This window comes from Zootermopsis nevadensis, unplaced genomic scaffold, assembly GCF_977971745.1.
Source record: "Zootermopsis nevadensis isolate Lab colony 2312 unplaced genomic scaffold, Znev_1.0 Znev_ptg000009l, whole genome shotgun sequence".
NCBI classification, from domain to species: domain Eukaryota; kingdom Metazoa; phylum Arthropoda; class Insecta; order Blattodea; family Termopsidae; genus Zootermopsis; species Zootermopsis nevadensis.
The window spans coordinates 7,330,001-7,348,245 of NW_028259141.1; the positions used below are offsets into that span (position 1 = coordinate 7,330,001).

At 34.2% G+C, this 18,245-nt stretch overlaps 1 protein-coding gene across 2 annotated transcripts in view; it reads right to left on the bottom strand.

The window, feature by feature from the left end:
- Positions 1-18,245, bottom strand: part of LOC110826868 (carboxypeptidase D) — a 29,877-nt gene that overhangs the window by 7,597 nt on the left and 4,035 nt on the right. Inside the window, exons 5-19 of one of the 2 annotated variants that reach the window (XM_022057934.2) lie at positions 17,863-18,102; positions 14,083-14,310; positions 12,759-12,950; positions 12,322-12,407; positions 11,609-11,809; positions 10,649-10,891; positions 9,680-9,846; positions 8,845-9,118; positions 6,760-7,127; positions 6,515-6,605; positions 4,339-4,455; positions 3,398-3,506; positions 2,795-2,940; positions 2,138-2,322; positions 866-1,073 (exon numbers count right to left, since the gene is read on the bottom strand). In XM_022057934.2, coding sequence (XP_021913626.2) covers positions 866-1,073; positions 2,138-2,322; positions 2,795-2,940; positions 3,398-3,506; positions 4,339-4,455; positions 6,515-6,605; positions 6,760-7,127; positions 8,845-9,118; positions 9,680-9,846; positions 10,649-10,891; positions 11,609-11,809; positions 12,322-12,407; positions 12,759-12,950; positions 14,083-14,310; positions 17,863-18,102 — 2,855 coding nt within the window. Of the gene's footprint in view, positions 1-865; positions 1,074-2,137; positions 2,323-2,794; positions 2,941-3,397; positions 3,507-4,338; positions 4,456-6,514; positions 6,606-6,759; positions 7,128-8,844; positions 9,119-9,679; positions 9,847-10,648; positions 10,892-11,608; positions 11,810-12,321; positions 12,408-12,758; positions 12,951-14,082; positions 14,314-17,862; positions 18,103-18,245 lie in introns of both variants that reach the window. The other variant, XM_022057933.2, reaches the window with a different exon arrangement.

Genomic DNA, 18,245 nt, shown 5'->3' on the forward strand with positions numbered 1-18,245 from the left:
TAAATATACTTTCATATTACATAAATATATCCTTTCCTCAAAATGTCATCTTTTGTGAAAGAAATGTATGTATTACACAAACAGTATGAAAGCATGAGCCATATACATGGGTCAAAATCAAAAGAAAACTACTATTTTGATTTCAAAGAAATTACCATGATAAATTTCTTGCTCCAAAATAAACAAAAAACACCTAGTTTTCAAAATTGTATAACAGCACATACATAGAGCAAGATCAAATTTTTGGTTGGCTAAGTGGATCTTCAATCATTTCACACCTTCTCATACAAAAGTTTGAGTAAAGCTATTCCATCTTATATTCCAAAAATTGAAAATCTCATTTTGAGTCCCTTGAAGAAATTCATAACAATGTGACAGGAAGTTTGGAAAGTAACTTCCAGACATGGGAGAGATATTAAAATGTGTGAAGAAGTCAGAAGGCAGGTCTGGAAACTTAAATTTCCTTCAGACAGTGCTTTCTATTCAAACATTGAAAAATAATTTTAAATATGTCAATATACATGCATGAGCACATCTACCAATTAGGCAAACATAAGAAAAAACAATTCAGGATTCAAGCCAACAATTTTTAAAATACAGAGAATTAGAAAATACATTTTTAACAGAATGCTAAGCACTCATTAAAAAAAATTACAAATGTAACAAATTCACAGTTGCTCTGTGTCAAACCAATGTGAAGTGATGATGTATAAACTGAGGCAATGATACAAAGTTACACACATTCTAAAATTCAGCATTATATGGAGATGAATAGTCAGCTTTACGCTTGGCCCACTTTACTCTATATATTCTATCTGACTGATACAGTCCCAGACATATCATATCCATAGTAGTATTAACATACCTCCAGAAGCTTGGTGATCCTATTATCATTCTTATAACTGGATAAAAGATGGTGCACAAGATTCAACAAAATTTCTGTGGTGACTGGTTCATTACCATGAAGATTACCAACATAGACAATTGCTGGATAACCTCTAATGGTACTATCTCGTGTTTGTAACCCAAGCTCCAGCACTTGTATGTCCTTGCTGTTAACACTTGAACCAATGCTAGAACACAGAAACAACTGAGCTAGTAAATAAAATATATGTATTTTCAAGACTAACATATAATATAAAAAGTTGGTTTAATACTTAATAGACAATAGGATGGTAAGGTTTGAGGTTCTCACAGTGGCAAGTATGAAGACAACAGTGTTCTCAGATGCTGTACCATATAATCTGGTGGATACTGACAGACATAAGAGAGGAGCTTACTGCCTTCATCATAAGTGTGAAACCCACAATGATGTAGGCAAAATATATATATATATAAATAGCAGTAGTAGTAGTATTACAAAAAAGGAGCTAATGTTTAGTCACGCGAGACTAAAATCTGCCCAGTTCTGCAAATGACTGCAAATAATGTCTCACTTGTAATAACATTCCATACTGAATGGTTAATAAGAACAATGAAAAGTACACATACATGTTATGAAGAGACAACATGAGGAAGGAATACCATCTTGTACTACAAATGTCAAGTTATGCCTAAGTAGAAAAGATAACAATTAACTGCTAATGCTGACTGAAAAATCTAGTATCCTGTAATATTTTATTATATATTTTATTTAGGAGCTATTGGCTTGCTTTGTTCGCCAACCCTGTTGGGGGCTTCCCATCCTTCCCTATTTTCGCTAATTTCCCACGTTTCTCGTCTAGCTTTACCTTCCCTTTAATTTCCCCATTCTACCTACCCTTCATTAACCCAAAGAGTATAACACAATCATTATCATGAGTATATATTAAGTGTTATTTTATTTTTATTTCATAATCTGAGTACCATAATTTTTTTGTCAGATGTTGGTTTAAATTTTTCACATAAATGTGTACATTTTACTTTTATATCTACAAAAATATTAGTGATATAAATTTTTCATTGCCTCTTGCACAGGGTAAGAGAGATATTTAAATGCCAAGAGCTCAATGTGCTAGTAAGACAGTGATGTTGACATTGGCATCAGTAATTAGATATGTTATCTTCATCAGTGTTTGTAAAATGCAGGAAACATTATTCTTTATACAAATAAATCTTTGCCTGCCACTTAAACTCAATAACAGAGAAAATATTTTACCTGTACAGTCTTGAGATACCAGGATAATTTGAGTTGAGGTGCTTCAGGTGTTTCTGAATCTGAATGTAGGTGTGATATCCATCTCCCTGTCCTTCTGTTCGATCCAGTATCACTTTCACATCATTCAACTGATTTTTCAGTACTCTTACAGATACAGTCTTAGGAAAGTGCTCTGGGCATGATACCTGCGACAAAATTACATTTTTTACAATTCTTCTAGTTGTCGTTTTGTTTTTACCTTCTGCCAAACTGACAATGGTGAAAGAATCCACTTCTTAAGTGTTGAACCCATCCAGTAGAATTCCATTAATCCCCACAGACAGCTAACTAAATCCACACAGCAGAATTATCCTTCAGAAGCTAATACTCAGTCAGTCAAGAAATTCCCCACCTTTCATGAAACCTTAAGGTTCATTACGGAGTCCACAAAGCCCACCCTATCTTCAGTCAGATGAATCCAATTCACACCTCCAACCCTATTTCCTTTAGATCCATTTTAATATTATTCTCTCATCCACACCTAGATCTGAGCTTATTCCAAGTTTCAGTAGATGAAAAAATATTTGGTGTCCAACCTTTGTTTCTTGTGTAGTTTTTCTGCATATATCATGCTTTATACACTGTTATTTTAAGGAGATAAATACAGATATATCTGACCTCAAGTTTATAATCACCAGGCGGAAGCATGGCTTTGAAGAAGGCAGCATTCTTTGTCAGTCGCAAAGGTTTCTCTAAGCCCTTTATCCATACAACAGCATCTCGAAGAGGTTCTCTGTTTATATCTTCCACATAGCCTCGAATACCTGCAAAATATCATGGGCAATCAATGCGAGCCTTGCTTACATGCTATGAATATTCAATATGAAAATTAAGTATGGTATTATTCCTTATACAGTACAGATGTAAGATGGTTAGTTATTTGCTTATATGCTGTATTAATAATCATTTGTCTTACTAAATTTTTCCAAATATGGAGCCAAAAAGTATATTATTTTAGTTCATTTTTGTTATATTTGAACATTAAGTAACATAGGTAAGTGACTTTTTAAACTTTTATAACATGAGAAATCCTTCTGCATATAAACAGCTTCACTATCATTCTGTGTCCAATGTAAGTATTCAAATATTCTATATTTCTAGCCTGAAGATGGAGGGAAAAAGTTCCAAAATGTTAAAAAATTGTGACCAGGGGACATAACCTGAGCCACGTGTCTTGTAAAACTTTTTTAATAATGAGAGAATATAAAAATAATGTATTACCTTGTTGGACAGCTGCCAAAAATTCAATAAACGAATTAAGGTTTTCTCTCCAAAGAGATGCCAAGTCACTTGCAGGTGCATATTTACAACAACTGACATGAGCTGTCACCTGAAAAAAAAAGAAAAAAAAAAAGGTTAGTTTCCCTGACTTGGGATTTTCTGTTGAACAACCTAAGAATATATACATTTTGAAAAGGTTGTACCTATCTATGTTTCATCTCTGAAACTAATGAATGCTATCCTATATAAATTTTAATATTTGGTGGTCTACAATAAAATATTTTGGGCAAATGTAATTTAGGTTCATACTGGTTCAACTTTACATGAAGATCAAGTTAAATTTAATGATTTTTAATAAGTGGTACATGACATGAAAGAAGATCTCATTATCATCTATACCTTTCACCTGAAACATTTTACGATATGGTGAATATTAAAGTGCAGAGCTTGTGTTGATTGCCTGCCTAACTAGTATAACCATGACAATAGGAAATTCATGATACTGCTGATGAAGAGGCATAAAATATTTCCAAAATTTCTGTTATCCAGCCTTTTCAATAATAGCAACTTATACCACTAGTGAAGATGGGAGTACATGATGCTTGAGTGTCAGTAATATTGTACACATACAGTCATGTAAATGTTATCATTCCATCATCTGATGATTATATAAACCTGACTGTACACAAGACAACTTCCTCCTGCATTATTTCATGAGTTTAATAACACACATTCTTCAAAAACCTTTAGTTAATTTAACAATTTTATTTGATTAAAAAACTGATAAATAAAACAGGTATGTTTAAACACACAAGATTCTCTAAATGTAATCCTACTAACTGCATTTAACCTTCCTACTAAGTTCCTCTAAGACAACAAATAAAACAGAAGAAAGACGTCCACCTACAATGGAAAAATAAATCAATTTACCAACAACTCACCATTGGAACACCATACTGCTGATATGCTAAAGTCATTACTTTATTGTCCACAATTTCTATGCTATCTTCACTTCCTGGTGTGGTTAATTGTTGTTTGCATGAATTACTCTGCTGGAACTGTTTGAGAGAAAAAATTAAAATCATACCATTTTAAAGATACTATAAATAGATACCATAAATAACAAAGTGAAGAAACGGTTTTATCGTTTACTTTCAGTATGTAAGAAACAAACATGAGTCTTCCTAAAATCATGCAAAAGATCAAACAAATTACACCATGGGTGAACGGTTATAGGTAAATTGATATGGTTTGTGACAATAGTTCTGTAATCACAAAATGGATTAGTATAGTCTTATGTATATATGACAAAAGTAAAATATGTGGTGCAAGTTAAAACTTCTGTTATTTTTAAGCATGTTTCACTGATATTTAAAAATATCATAAAAACTGCAATATACATAAGTGTGCATGCACACTTTAAATACAGTCTGCCCATAAAATAATGGTGGGGTAACAAACAGTCATAGTTTTGGAACAAAGCACGATAGAGACATGAAATAAATGTCAAAATAAAGAGAAACTCTCCTAGAATCTTACCTGTTCAGTAGATTTCAATATGCGCTCCTTTAGTTGCCCTGCAGACATCAAGACGATATTCAAGCTTTTCCCATACACAACCGAGAATTCAGGTGTTACATAAAATTTATCCACAGGGCAAAATTAAACCATTCGAATTTGCTACAGATAGATCATGATGGGGAATTTTTAGACAAGTTTATGTTCAGTGAGGAGGCTACGTTTCATGTTTCGGGATGAGTCCATCGGCATAATGTTAGAATATGGGGTAATGAACCTCCATATGTCATTATGGAACATCAACGTGATAGCCCAAAAGTTAATGTGTGGTGCACAATTGGACGAGACAGAGTTATTGGCCCCTTCTTTTTTGCTGAACAAACTGTGACAGGAAAGAACTTCCTGGATATGTTAGAAGGGTATGCAGTGCCCCAAATACCGGAGAATTTCATTCTCCAGTTAGATGGGGCTCCTCCACATTTTTCCACATTCGTGCGGGATTACCTAAACCAAACATTTCCTCAGCGATGGGTCGGACGAGGAGGGTGGATAGCCTGGCCTCCACGCTTTCCAGATCTTATCCCTATGGATTTTTATTTGTGGGGTTATGTGAAGCAACAAGTGTTCTCTGTCCAAATAATAAATTTGGACCATTTGAAAGAACGGAACGCTGAAGATGTTTCATCTATCACACTGGATGTTCTCGGTCGTGTATGGCAAAAGCTTGAATGTCGTCTTGATGTCTGCAGGGCAACTAAAGGAGCGCATATCGAAATCTACTGAACAGGTAAGATTCTTGGAGAGTTTCTCTTTATTTTGAAGTTTATTTCATGTCTCTATCGTGGTTTGTTCCAAAACTATGACTGTTTGTTACCCCACCATTATTTTACGGACACACTGTACAGCAGCATGTAGTTTGATTTTTTTGTGTTTACACCACACACCACTTTGTACAAAATTTTGCATTATACTGTAGAAATGATGTTCATATAAATAATGAAAGAAACTTACAAAGCTCACAATAAACTTAAGGGCACAATAGTATTTACAATTATTAAGAATGATTGGCCCATCCTGTGCCTTGATTTATCTTACAATAAAATTGTACTTCAATAAGACAATCTTATGAATATATATTCCTAATTAGCAAAAGAATAAATCTATTAAAAACTTCTGACACTGAAAGTGTCCTTAAACTGTACGAAATAATGAAATGTATTATTATCATGCCAATATACATACTGCCATGTTCTATTATTGATGTGGTACTGCAATTTGATCCCTTAAATAATTAAACAGTTGCAAAACAAGTAAACAGTGGCAGACATGGATCACATATACACTATAAAGATTGTGTAGCTATCATACTATGGATAAAATAACAGATAATAGCACTGCTGCATGAAAGGATTTTTAGTATATACAAGAACTAAAGTCAAATAAAATATGAGAGATGGTGAATTCTCTAATGTATGGAAATTTGGAGACTTGTTCGAATGGACCCAGAAACAAACAAGAAACTACATAATATAATTAAATTACAGAAAGAAACTAAGAAAAGCAAAAAACAGAAATAATTGCTACATAAACTTAACTTACCAGAGACATTTTAGGGTGGTCTCGGATGTAACGCTCAGCCAGCATTCTAAAAACAGCCGTTGTCAGAGAATCAATCTCGGTTGTTGGAAGACTAGAAAAGATAGCATAAACTAACAAACAAACTTCAACAGTATTCCTTTCTAATTTGTATGTACTTAATAGTTTCCTACCAAAATAAATCATCTAAACACAGTATATGATAAATTACATAATTATTAAAAAACTGTAATATCAAAATGTCTCACCTTACATAAATTCCACCACCTTCAATGTTAAGTGCTAAATCAAATTCTTCTTTTTCCATCATGCTCTTCAATGCATCTGCTGCTTCACTTGTTCCATTCTGTGGCACAAGGAACTGGTACCCTGTTTCTGCAGGATTGTTTGGAGGATTGCAGACAGGATTATCAGTTGTATTAAAGGAAGGATCAATGTCTGGCATTACATGAATAACCGCTTTGGACAAGATGCTCAAAATACTGGGGTTTCGTCTCCCATAGCCAGCAACCAGGTGACGAGCCAATCGTATAAGAAGTTCTCTGCCTACTGGTTGAGAAGCATATAGTCCTCCAATCAAAACAATATGGAATTTATTTTCCTCAGGAGCACCAGCCTGGATTTATAAATAAGAAGTTGATTTAATTATGTTTTTACAGTTATATATTAGTACCAGTATTGTCACCTTTGCTAACAAATATAAAGAAGTTACAGAAATAGTTAAGAACTTAATAAATTTATTTCTAGTAATTACCATGATTCACAACAGACTGATGTAACAAGATTTACAAGAATGAGTCATGCTTCCTGCCTTACTCATATTATTAAACTCAATTAAATAGCAAGAATTTATGATGTCTACTTTTCTTAAAATTCTTCAGTCCATATGATGAGGTCAGCAAGAACCACAAAACCAATACTTAATAAATTTAGTAATCTATTTCTGTGCATAATTTACTCTACTTCAGATTCTGACTATGTTAAGTTTGTCACACATAACCTCACTGTTTTTCACCATTACCATATACGTAATAATTAACATGTAAAAAAGTCTCTTACAGAATTTCTATGCATGTTTACAGTGAGTGCTCAGGCAAACACATAATTACTTTTCTATGACAGATAGAGAAATGAAAGTAATGTTTATGATTGCTATTTGTCGCTACTACAGCTCTCTTATAATGTGCAAATCTCCTCTCACCACCACCCTACTGATTCTACCAATACAGGATATGACATTTATTAATTTCACACAACCCTTTGAACTGCATACATTTTGTGAAAGTGCAACTATGTTTCAAAACTGTATTTTATTATGTTAATGCAGCAGTGATTTTTAGTTCTCCCATTCAAAACAGAATTTTGCAATAAATTTTTCCATACAGATTTGTGTAACAAAACAGTCTTCAGTGAAAGACTGCAAAAGTTAATTTAATTTTCAGGTATATCACACATTAGAGCTGTGTCACAGCAGTTTAACAAAATTAATAACTTCATCCATCTGTGTTGAGACACAAAGTAGTACAGTGTGTCCACAAAGTCCCTTCAGGGTTTTGAAAAAATCATGTTCACAGACGAGGCAGCATTTTATGTCTCGGGTAAAGTTCACAGGCATAATGTGCGCATATGGGGCACTGAAAACCCACATGTTGTTAGGGAGCACATACACGATAGTCAGAAAGTGAACGTGTGGTGTGGTGTAATGCATGACCATGTTATTGGACCCTTCTTTTTTCAAGAGCAGACGATCAACACGAACACCTACCTGGACATGCTGGAACTGTACGCAGTACCACAAATTGAGCACTTACAGTCACACATCATTCTGCAACAAGATGGTGCTCCACCTCATTGGGGTTTACAGGTACGCGCATACCTAGACAGGACATTTCCAGGAAGATGGATCGGCAGAGACGGTCCAATGCCTTGGCCTCCACGTTCACCAGACATAACACCACTGGATTTTTTCCTGTGAGGTTATGTCAAGCGCAATGTGTTCCGAACACTAGTTAACAGATTTGATGACCTGAAGACCCGTATAAGGAATGCGATCTCGGCTATTCCAGCGGACATGCTCCACAGAACATGGCAAGAGCTCGAATATCATCTGGATGTTCTCTGTGCTACCAAGGGAGCCCACATCGAGGTCTACTGAGGTCAGTAATAACCTTCCAGAGTTTCACTGTAATCTGCCCCTAACTGCATGTGGCTAGCTCAATTTGTTTGCGCGCCACAATTTTTCAAAACCCAGAAGGGACTTTGTGGACACACTGTACATCAAACACAACACATTCAGAAACCTAATTGGAATACTTAAAATGACAGATACATACCTCATCTGTGAGTTTGAGTGAAGTTATTGGTAGTGGAACCATATTATTGTTATCATGCAGCTCAGCAACTAATGGATTTAATGTTTCAAGGCTTGCCATAGCTTGTCTCAGCTCATTATTACTGAGGTATTTCCCTGAGGCTAAGTTCTCTTTCAAGCCATAATCACTGCGAGATGACCATAGTTCTGGATTATCTCTCAGAAGTGTGAAGTTAAGACTGACACTGCCTGTCCCATCAGCTGGTACGACTGCTTCCAATGTTTCACTTTCATATCTGTACAACGCGATACAGAAATGTAACAACACTAACTGAAACCGTGTGTGATTACATTATACATGGGAAACCTGGTAAGATAACATTCAACCCAAATACTACTAAATACTATGTTAAATAATGACACCATATATTTCACACTCACTCTGAATTTTATCAGTAAAAACAGATATAAAAGGGAGAGGAAATACAAAAAATAATAAAAAGACAAAGATTAATAAAAATTATAGTAAATGTTTGAACAGTAACAAAGGTTCCTGCTTATATTTAATTAAATATTAATGAAATTATAATACAATATTAGAATCTGAGTTGTAGGCTCCTCTGCCTACCATCAATCTCATGATCACATCATCAATGGGAGTAATGGAACCCAGAACCCACACTATGCGCTCCAGCCTAACAAATGGAGCAGCCTTATCTATGTGGCTACAGGCGAGGAAGGTCATCACAGACCATACAAGGAAGCATCATACAACAAAAACAATAACAACAACTAACAAGAACAATAAATAAATGTTTAATAAATTCAGAAAATATTTTTACAGGAAGAATATTTACCCATGTGCTGAGGCTGTGACAATATATTTTCCTGGGACCAGAAGTCTCCAGAAGTCGCCATCGGCTGCAGTAGTAATATTGTGATTGATTCCTTGCACCGAGATAGTCACATTACTCAGTCCATTACCTCCTGTGCTTCTTACAAATCCATGGACACCCTTATGGACCTTCATCAACAGACATAAATGACAAATTCTTGTCTAAATGTGGCAAATATCTATTATACAGAAGATGTATATGTGTCATAAGACTAGATGCATGTAATTCGTTCTTGGACTACTGCTTTTAAACAAATTAGGGAAGTGAGATTTGAGATCCTTACACCAGTGAAGAAGCTGACGTTACTATTTTTGCATTGTGGGCTTGTAGATAGACATAAAAGTTTCAGAGGAATATAATGCTTCAATCTTCAGGGCTGAAGTTACGAATGTGTTGGGGGAACATATTTCCTCCACCGTCAGGATGAAATGAGTCCGGATAAGGATATAAGCCATTTCTGTGTGTGCAGAATACCCAATAGGAATGGAATAAGTTGGCTAAGATGTCTTGAAAACTGGAACTCCTATGTAGGCTCCACTAAGAGTTGATTATAATGAGAGCTCTGTGAAATTACTCGTTCAAAGTAAAGGGATATAAGTCCAAAAACTACAACAAAAGTTTCACTGCTAATTACAGTCGATAGTTAATGTTAACTGTAATTTAGCAAAACCACCACTTCAGCCTTAAGTTCATAAGGAAACTGTATAACCCATATTAAAAATAAATGTTGAAAAAAATTATATACAAATATATTTAAATATCAGAACAAATTATTTATCTTAGTTTCAGTTAAATAACAAAAAATTAACTTTGCAAGTTTGTCAAAACATCATGCAAGCAAAAAAGACATTGTACTGTAAAGATATAACCACTGCATTATTCTGAAAATGGTTGTTCTAGTCACAGCTTTAAAGCAATAAAAGAACTCACAGCTTCAATATAAGCAAGCAGAGCTTCTCTGTTGTCAAGCCAGAAAGTGGGAAGCTGGTTAGCTGGAGGGAACTTGTAACAGCCAAGTTCCAGAGTAATCTCAAAGCAGTTGGTATTCAAATAATTCCAATCCTGCATACCACCAGACACAACGTACCACCTGGCACCGTTCACTATTCCATCTGAAAATTCTTCATTTGAAGCTTTGGGGCAGGGTTTTCCTAAATGCATTTTCTTGTGTGCCTGTGGGAATATCAGAAAGGTCAAATCAATTTCTTGTTCATAACAGCATAGAGGAAAAAATAATTTTATGTGATTCTTTTATATTCATTATATACTTTTATAAGAAAAGGCATGGTATTTTCTACATTAAAATTAAATTCAGGAGTAATAAACATGCCACAAAACAAGTACTGCATTTTAATTAAGCGGGTTGTAACACACATTTTTTACATAAAAAAGAAACTAAACATTTTTCAGCATTTGTACAGTAAGATTTCTTCCAAGACCCCAGAAAATCAGGGAAGAGCTACCATGAACTCAACTGATAATTTCCATATTTGTATATGGTCAATGTATACAATTGAGATGGATCAGTTTCATAGCACCATACACACAAATATACATGTGTGTGTGTGTGTGTGTGTATAAAGATATCCTGTAAGTATTTAGGATTGCTCGAAAATGAATGCTATAATTGTGTCTAACTGTAAGGAATTTCAGACATAATGAAGGAAATAAATACAGAACCAATCACGAAATTCAAACAAAATTAAACAAATGGGAAAACCATGTTCTTAAAATGTCCTGCTTAAGAATCTCATTCCAAACTATCCAATTTAACCAAATAGTTAAAGACCTTCATGGAGAAATTTCAAACACTAGTCTAAGACTGTAACAGACACTGAACCAAAGACTGTAAAACAAACTTATGTAAGTATCATAATTATACAAACTTACACTGGAATATGCTTCTGCAAGCATTTTAAAGACTGCATCATCTGGAGTTACATAAGGCTGACCACTTGTCTGGGTTGGATTATCATCGTATGGCATATTGGCGACCAAAGTTCCACCATGAAGATTTGCCGATAAAACAAATGGGTACAAATGGATCCATTTCATAACAGCCAATGTTTCTGGCTCTGCTTTAGCATTGAACTATAAGTAACACATAACAAAATTATATGATCATAACAAATTATGCAAAATGCAGTGTAGTAGCTCTTGCTTAGAGGATTCACACATACAGATTATCAGCTCCATCTGAATTTTATAAACACCAGATGCAGCTTTACTAAATATGTCTTTAAACAAGACACACAACATCACATGTTGTGTAAAAGATCACTGTATGGTGTACATATTCATGCATGTATATCCATAAAAAAAGTATTCTTGGAAAAGCTTATAAAATATGATATTAATGGCAATTGAACTGCAGTATTAATTCCACTCCCAAGGTAATTTAGATATTTTCCTGTTTGTTAACATAAGACAAGTTGTCAGGTTGTTTTGAGGTAAGTCAGGTACTTTGAATCTGGTTATGTGAAAACAAATATATTTTGTACCCTTGCACTTTAAATTCATGACGGATTACTATACATATTAAGTGCCATTTGAGTAACAGTGCCTTTTCCAACTATTACAACACATGCTCTGTGTCACTGTACCTGAGTAACTCCAAACTGATCAGGAAAATTCCTATTGAGATCTACACCATGAAAATTTGGTCGTCCCACCAAACTACTGAAATCTCCTGAAAAGAAACGTAACATAATACACTTATTACAAATGTCTATTGAAATTATTCAGAATGATGTAACAACCTACAAGTCTACACTGTCACAAACCAGAAAGCCACCATGGGCACCTTCACTGTTGTGAGAACCTTAAATCTTCTATGATGTAACATTTGACATAATTTGCACCTTTGCACAATGGCTCTAGGGATGTACCAGTGTTTCCAAAATGTGGCAAAGTTGAGACAAGTTTGACATCCAGACACATGAAATCTTACCAACGATGTAAAACAGTGCAGATACTTGGGCAGTTATGTCTTCTCTCTCAAATTTAACTTACATATGAAAACACAACTATTTTGAAGTACCTGGAAAGGCATGTTCATAGCCATCAGGATTCATTGTTGGCAGGATATGTATCCTGGTTGAGTTAACAATGTTTGTGATGCGTTGATCAGTGCCATAATTCTCACAGAGATATTTGATGAGCAGTAACAGCAGTTCACGTCCTACCACTTCATTGCCATGCATGTTAGCTACATACTTAAACTCTGGTTCACCTGCAATAAACACAGTATCATTATCTCTAGTCGATTTAATGCCACACTATCAGTTACAGTGATGTGGTATCAAATGAGATGAGAAAGTGTTTATGCACAAGTGCTTAAGAATATGGAAGGGCTTATCTTCAGGTTCCAGTACAGACTTTTGTTGATGGTATTTAAAAAGCATAAAAAATGTTCAGATTGGAAGAAAGTAGCCCAGGATAGAATGAGGTGGGAGAGATTTCTAGTGGAAGCCAAGACCCGATCTGGGTTGTAGAGCACGTGGTGATGATGAACAATTTTTCAGACATAACAGCTGATCTAGAGAAAGGATTTAATCTATGACATCACAAATAAAGAGTGTTAACTACACCAACAAAGTTTGGTTTATTATAATCACCACCGCCCATGCATAATACAGTTCTAACCCTTGGATTAGGACCAAGGTCAATCATCATGACACAGTTAGGTGTTCATGTAAAGTGTATATTACTATTGTTTGATCTTCAACAAAACTGGAATGTGGTCAAAATTTTTAGTATAATCCATTCAGTGTTACAACTAGATAGACAGGCTGGTAATCAGACAAGGTAAAGCTAGGTGCATTTTTAAAATTCTTAGCTGCAAATACACCTAAAAATGATTACATCAAAGTAATACATAAGTAAGTAATGGGATCTATATTATATAAAATGTTCCTGTTTTTTTACAAGTCTTGCTTGACAAATTGTATTTGATTTGAACTTCATGCATAAAGTAAAGTAAAGTTTGTCCCACTATACGCCATGTAGGCGTTTGGGGTGAGTGGAGGTATAGCTCCTCTCTTCCTTGACCCCGGCACTAGATGGGGGTGAGTGGTCAGCATCACGCCCCGGCCGGCTTTACCCCCGGGAGTAGTGTTTAAGTAGAAGGGCATGGGACAAAATGGAATTTGGCCAATACCTTTTGGTGTATAGTCCCATACCAAATGTCTCTATAGTATGGTAGTTTAGGACATGCACATAAATATACAGAATTTTCACACTATATGATCACTATGCAAAGAATGCATTAAATGCAATATAAAGTGTGGCAAGCCTATTGGCCACATTACTGAAATATGAAGAAACAGGACAATTTTCATATGTAAATAAAAGCAAACCCTCACCTTGTTCATGAGTTCCTGGCTTGTCAGATATCTCCATGACATATAGCTTTCGGCCCTCAACACTTGATCCAATTTCATACAATCTGGTAATATTGGGATAATTTGATGCCAAAAGTTGTAGCTGTGCCTCTAGTTCTTGGAACTTGTGATGCTTGAATTCAGTTGGTGTAATAAACCCATATTCATCATGTGGGGGTGGAGACACTACATTTAAGTCACTCTCATCACCTGCTTTAAAAATAAAATTTAATTATATACAAGATATATGGTCCAAAATGTCCCAGTTTTAACAACATTTAAGTTTCCAATGCTTGTCAAATAGCACTGTTTTATATTTCAATTAATAAAATAAAAATGTATCTCAGTGAAATTCACATTTGTGTGTGCTTGTGGTGAAATATTCTGAGCTTAAGCTTGGAATTCGTAAAGCAGGAGGCCATTATTTTTCCATCCATTTGATGGCCCTTGGAACAGTCACCTCCTTTTTTTAAGTGGCCCTATGCAGACAATGAGTTCGATATGCCTGTTTTATACAGTAATGACAACAATTTAGTGATAACAATATTCTTCATCAGCTTTGAAGCTTAGGCCCACTGGCCTATTCCAATGTCATTATTAGAATTTTAAAGCTATTTTGAATAACAACCATTTTAGTTATGTCACAGTTCCAAGCTCTTGTTTCTGGAAGAACTTACATGTGACTCCTACAGTATCTTGTGTTCAAAGTATTACTACATTGCAGAGAAGCCAGTTACAAACAGCTATCCACATTAAACAGTATGTGTGTACTGAGACAAAATTACTGATTTGTTTTTTGACAATATCTTCCTTTAAATGCTACAGTTTGGCAAGGGCATTTGTTTTGACTTCTATTAGTTGTTCTACTGAGAACTAAAAGTTACTTAAATGACAGGACTTGGAAAAGGTGAATCTAATGGAAAACCATTTTATTATTCTGTAAAGCAAAAGGTAAAAGAATAACAAAAGACACAAAAATGTCTGCAGAACTGATATTTATTTAGCTACATAAAAATTGTGGCTAAAAACTGTAATACAAGAATTTAAAAATCTACATATTCCCCACTGTTATGCAACAACATAATGAGAAGTTTATTTTACTGATCATCAAAATTACTTCCATGATTCACCTTCTCTAAGTAATCTACTTCTCTGCTAACATGCATAATTCACAGAAATACTGCAGTAAACTACACAGACTGGTAACCTTATTATATCACACTATAGGGTTAAGAATACATGTAGTAGATCAGTGATATGGAGTCATGGGTAGTTGTTTGGCCTTCGAGTGTATCCATGAGTTATGCTGAGTAATAAACAAGAGGTAGTTAAGAGACATACAAATGAGGACACCAATGTAAGGTTAGTGAAAGCTGACAATTAGAATATCTTCCAGCCAATACATAGAACATTATTTGTTCCTCTGTTGAAATAATTCAGCCACAACTACTAAAACCTGTTACTTCACTAATGCTAATATGGACATTACCATCGACATAAATTTTCTACTTAGTGCCATAAAACTTAGATGTTGGTTAATCATGTCAAACAAATAAACTATACAGACAGCAACAATAGGGGTAGTAATGTAAGAAATAAAGAGAATAAAAAAAATATACAGTGCTTTCTCTACACTGGATAGGAGGAATATGAAAGCAAAATATTAAGGTACACTGTATGTAAATCATTATTTTGTTGACAGATGTAAAAGGCAGCAAATGTGTACAAAAATATTTAAACATTTAATTTACATACACTGTATAAAGCAATAGCTTGTCCCTGTTTTGCTCAGGACTGAGGTATGCTCATTAAAACTATGTATTGCAACAACATGAGATTACTCTGTAAAACAAGCATTACTACAGAAGTAGTTGCTTAAGTAAGGTCATTCAAAAATGACTATATTCATATGAGTATTAATACACAAATGATGGAACATAAACCACATAAAATCGGACACATCAGAATCAGATACATGTACATAACTATTAAACATGAACCCTATATATGAAATGAGACTCACCAGAAGCAGTGTATGATATTCATAACATATCATATTTATGACATTCATGGTAAAATCTTATTTATTCATGGAGCAGAGTTCTCCATGGGAAGTGAATATTTGTTCAGATACTGAAGAAACTCCCTGCCTTTTATGTAACACAAAACTTACTACCATCTAAATCCTTGAACACATAAATGTCACGCACACACAAAACGTTTCTTACAAGATATTATCAATCTCTTCTCAATAAATGCAGATGAAGAATGGTGCAAACATGAACATCCAAGTTCTTTATAATTTTCCATCTGACGAGCTTAAGAAGTAAACTGGAATAAAAGCATTACAAACAACTACTGTTTTAAAAATAAACACATGAACATACAACAGTTCTTCAAACTCATTATTCTTGATGCATAATTAAGAAGATAACAATTTCTGTCATAAAACTGGAGTTAAACAACTGACATTTACTAAAAAAAAATAAATATTGCATGTATTTCTGTTATGATTTTGCTGGTGGTCTTCTAGTTTGTGATATTGTAAGGATTTGTAGTTAAGTACCACCAGAAGACCACCAATGACATCTTCATGGCCATGAGAACATCAAATCTATAAAAATACCAAGACTTACAATCTGTGTCCATAAAAATCAACTATTATTACATTTATGTGAGCAAAAATTAAAATTCCTCTAAGAAAGTATAAAATAACATGTAGTGCATGGTGCATGTAAATGTGATGGTTCCACAGAAGTTTGAACATTCATGTTTAACAAATCATAAATAGAATGTTACAACAGGAGGTTAATATATTTGTCACATGAAACACATGAAATGAAAAGGAAATATTGCACGCTGATCACATGATCCTTGAACATAAATCAGAATTTAGTAGATGGAAATAAACCCAGATTTTCAGGTAGATTTAAGCCTGTTGCCGAAGATTAAGTACACTGGTACAGCATAATTTATGCTAACATAAACTTACACTAAAATTATATTAATTTCTTGTTAAAACCTGTGTCTTTTATACCCAACTTTTAAATGTTATACCTTGTGAAGCATAATGAATAAAATATACTTTTCTATTTTAATTTAATCTGGCACAATTATAACCCATGTAGCAAAACCATTCAGCAACTGTTCTGTAACAAGAAACATTTTAACACAAATTCATTGGCCTAATAACAATTTTTAACTTATAAACATTTTTACCCTATAATAAACAAACTGACAAGTTAATTTAATGTGATCCAGTTTCCCCATATTTCTGTAGCCTCATATTTCAGTACATTACTTAACAGAGATTGTAGAACTCTTTGTATTCTCATAGTCTAAATGGTAAAAGGGTCAATGTATCTAATTATTAAATTCTAACAATACTGCCAATATACTGATATTTTTTGCTTGCTCTCTAAAATTCTTATGTACAGAATGAATCAACTCTATGTGATATATTTGTACCATGATCAAGTAACACTTTTATTTATTACCCAGTAAACTGGTTCAGGGACTTTAAATATCATACAGTTTTCTTGTTTGCACACAGGGCTTTGTTCACCAATGCATTTATAACCACCTGAAGTCCTGTCAATAAGACATATTTAATGGGATAAGATTAATATCTGTGGTAAAACTGAAAATATTTTTCAGATACAGTGCACAGGAAGAAAACTGTAAAGGAAGTATGTGAAAAGAATATAGAAGCTAAGACACAGTTAAGTGAGTGAAAATCAGGCTTTGTTCAGTTATATATACCTGACTGTGGAGATGCAAATCTGAGGGAGAAATTCATTATAGTTGTATTTCCTTGCACCACAGTTATGGGAACAGGAGTTACTGGTTCATATCCCCATGCTGAGACGACTAGATTGTAGGTGCCAGGGAGGAGAAGACGCCAATATTCACCATGTGAAGTTGTACTGACATTATGAAGTATACCCAACACACCAATTTGTGCTCCTTCTATCCCATTTCCATCTTCATCAGTAACAACACCTAATGAATAAACAGCACAGTATAATAAACTGTAGAAATACTGAGATATTATAAATAAATCTCAGGCAAAAATTAAATTTACCAAATTAAAATGAAGAGAATACTGCTTGCAGTTAAATAAAATGATTTCATTTGATTATGTG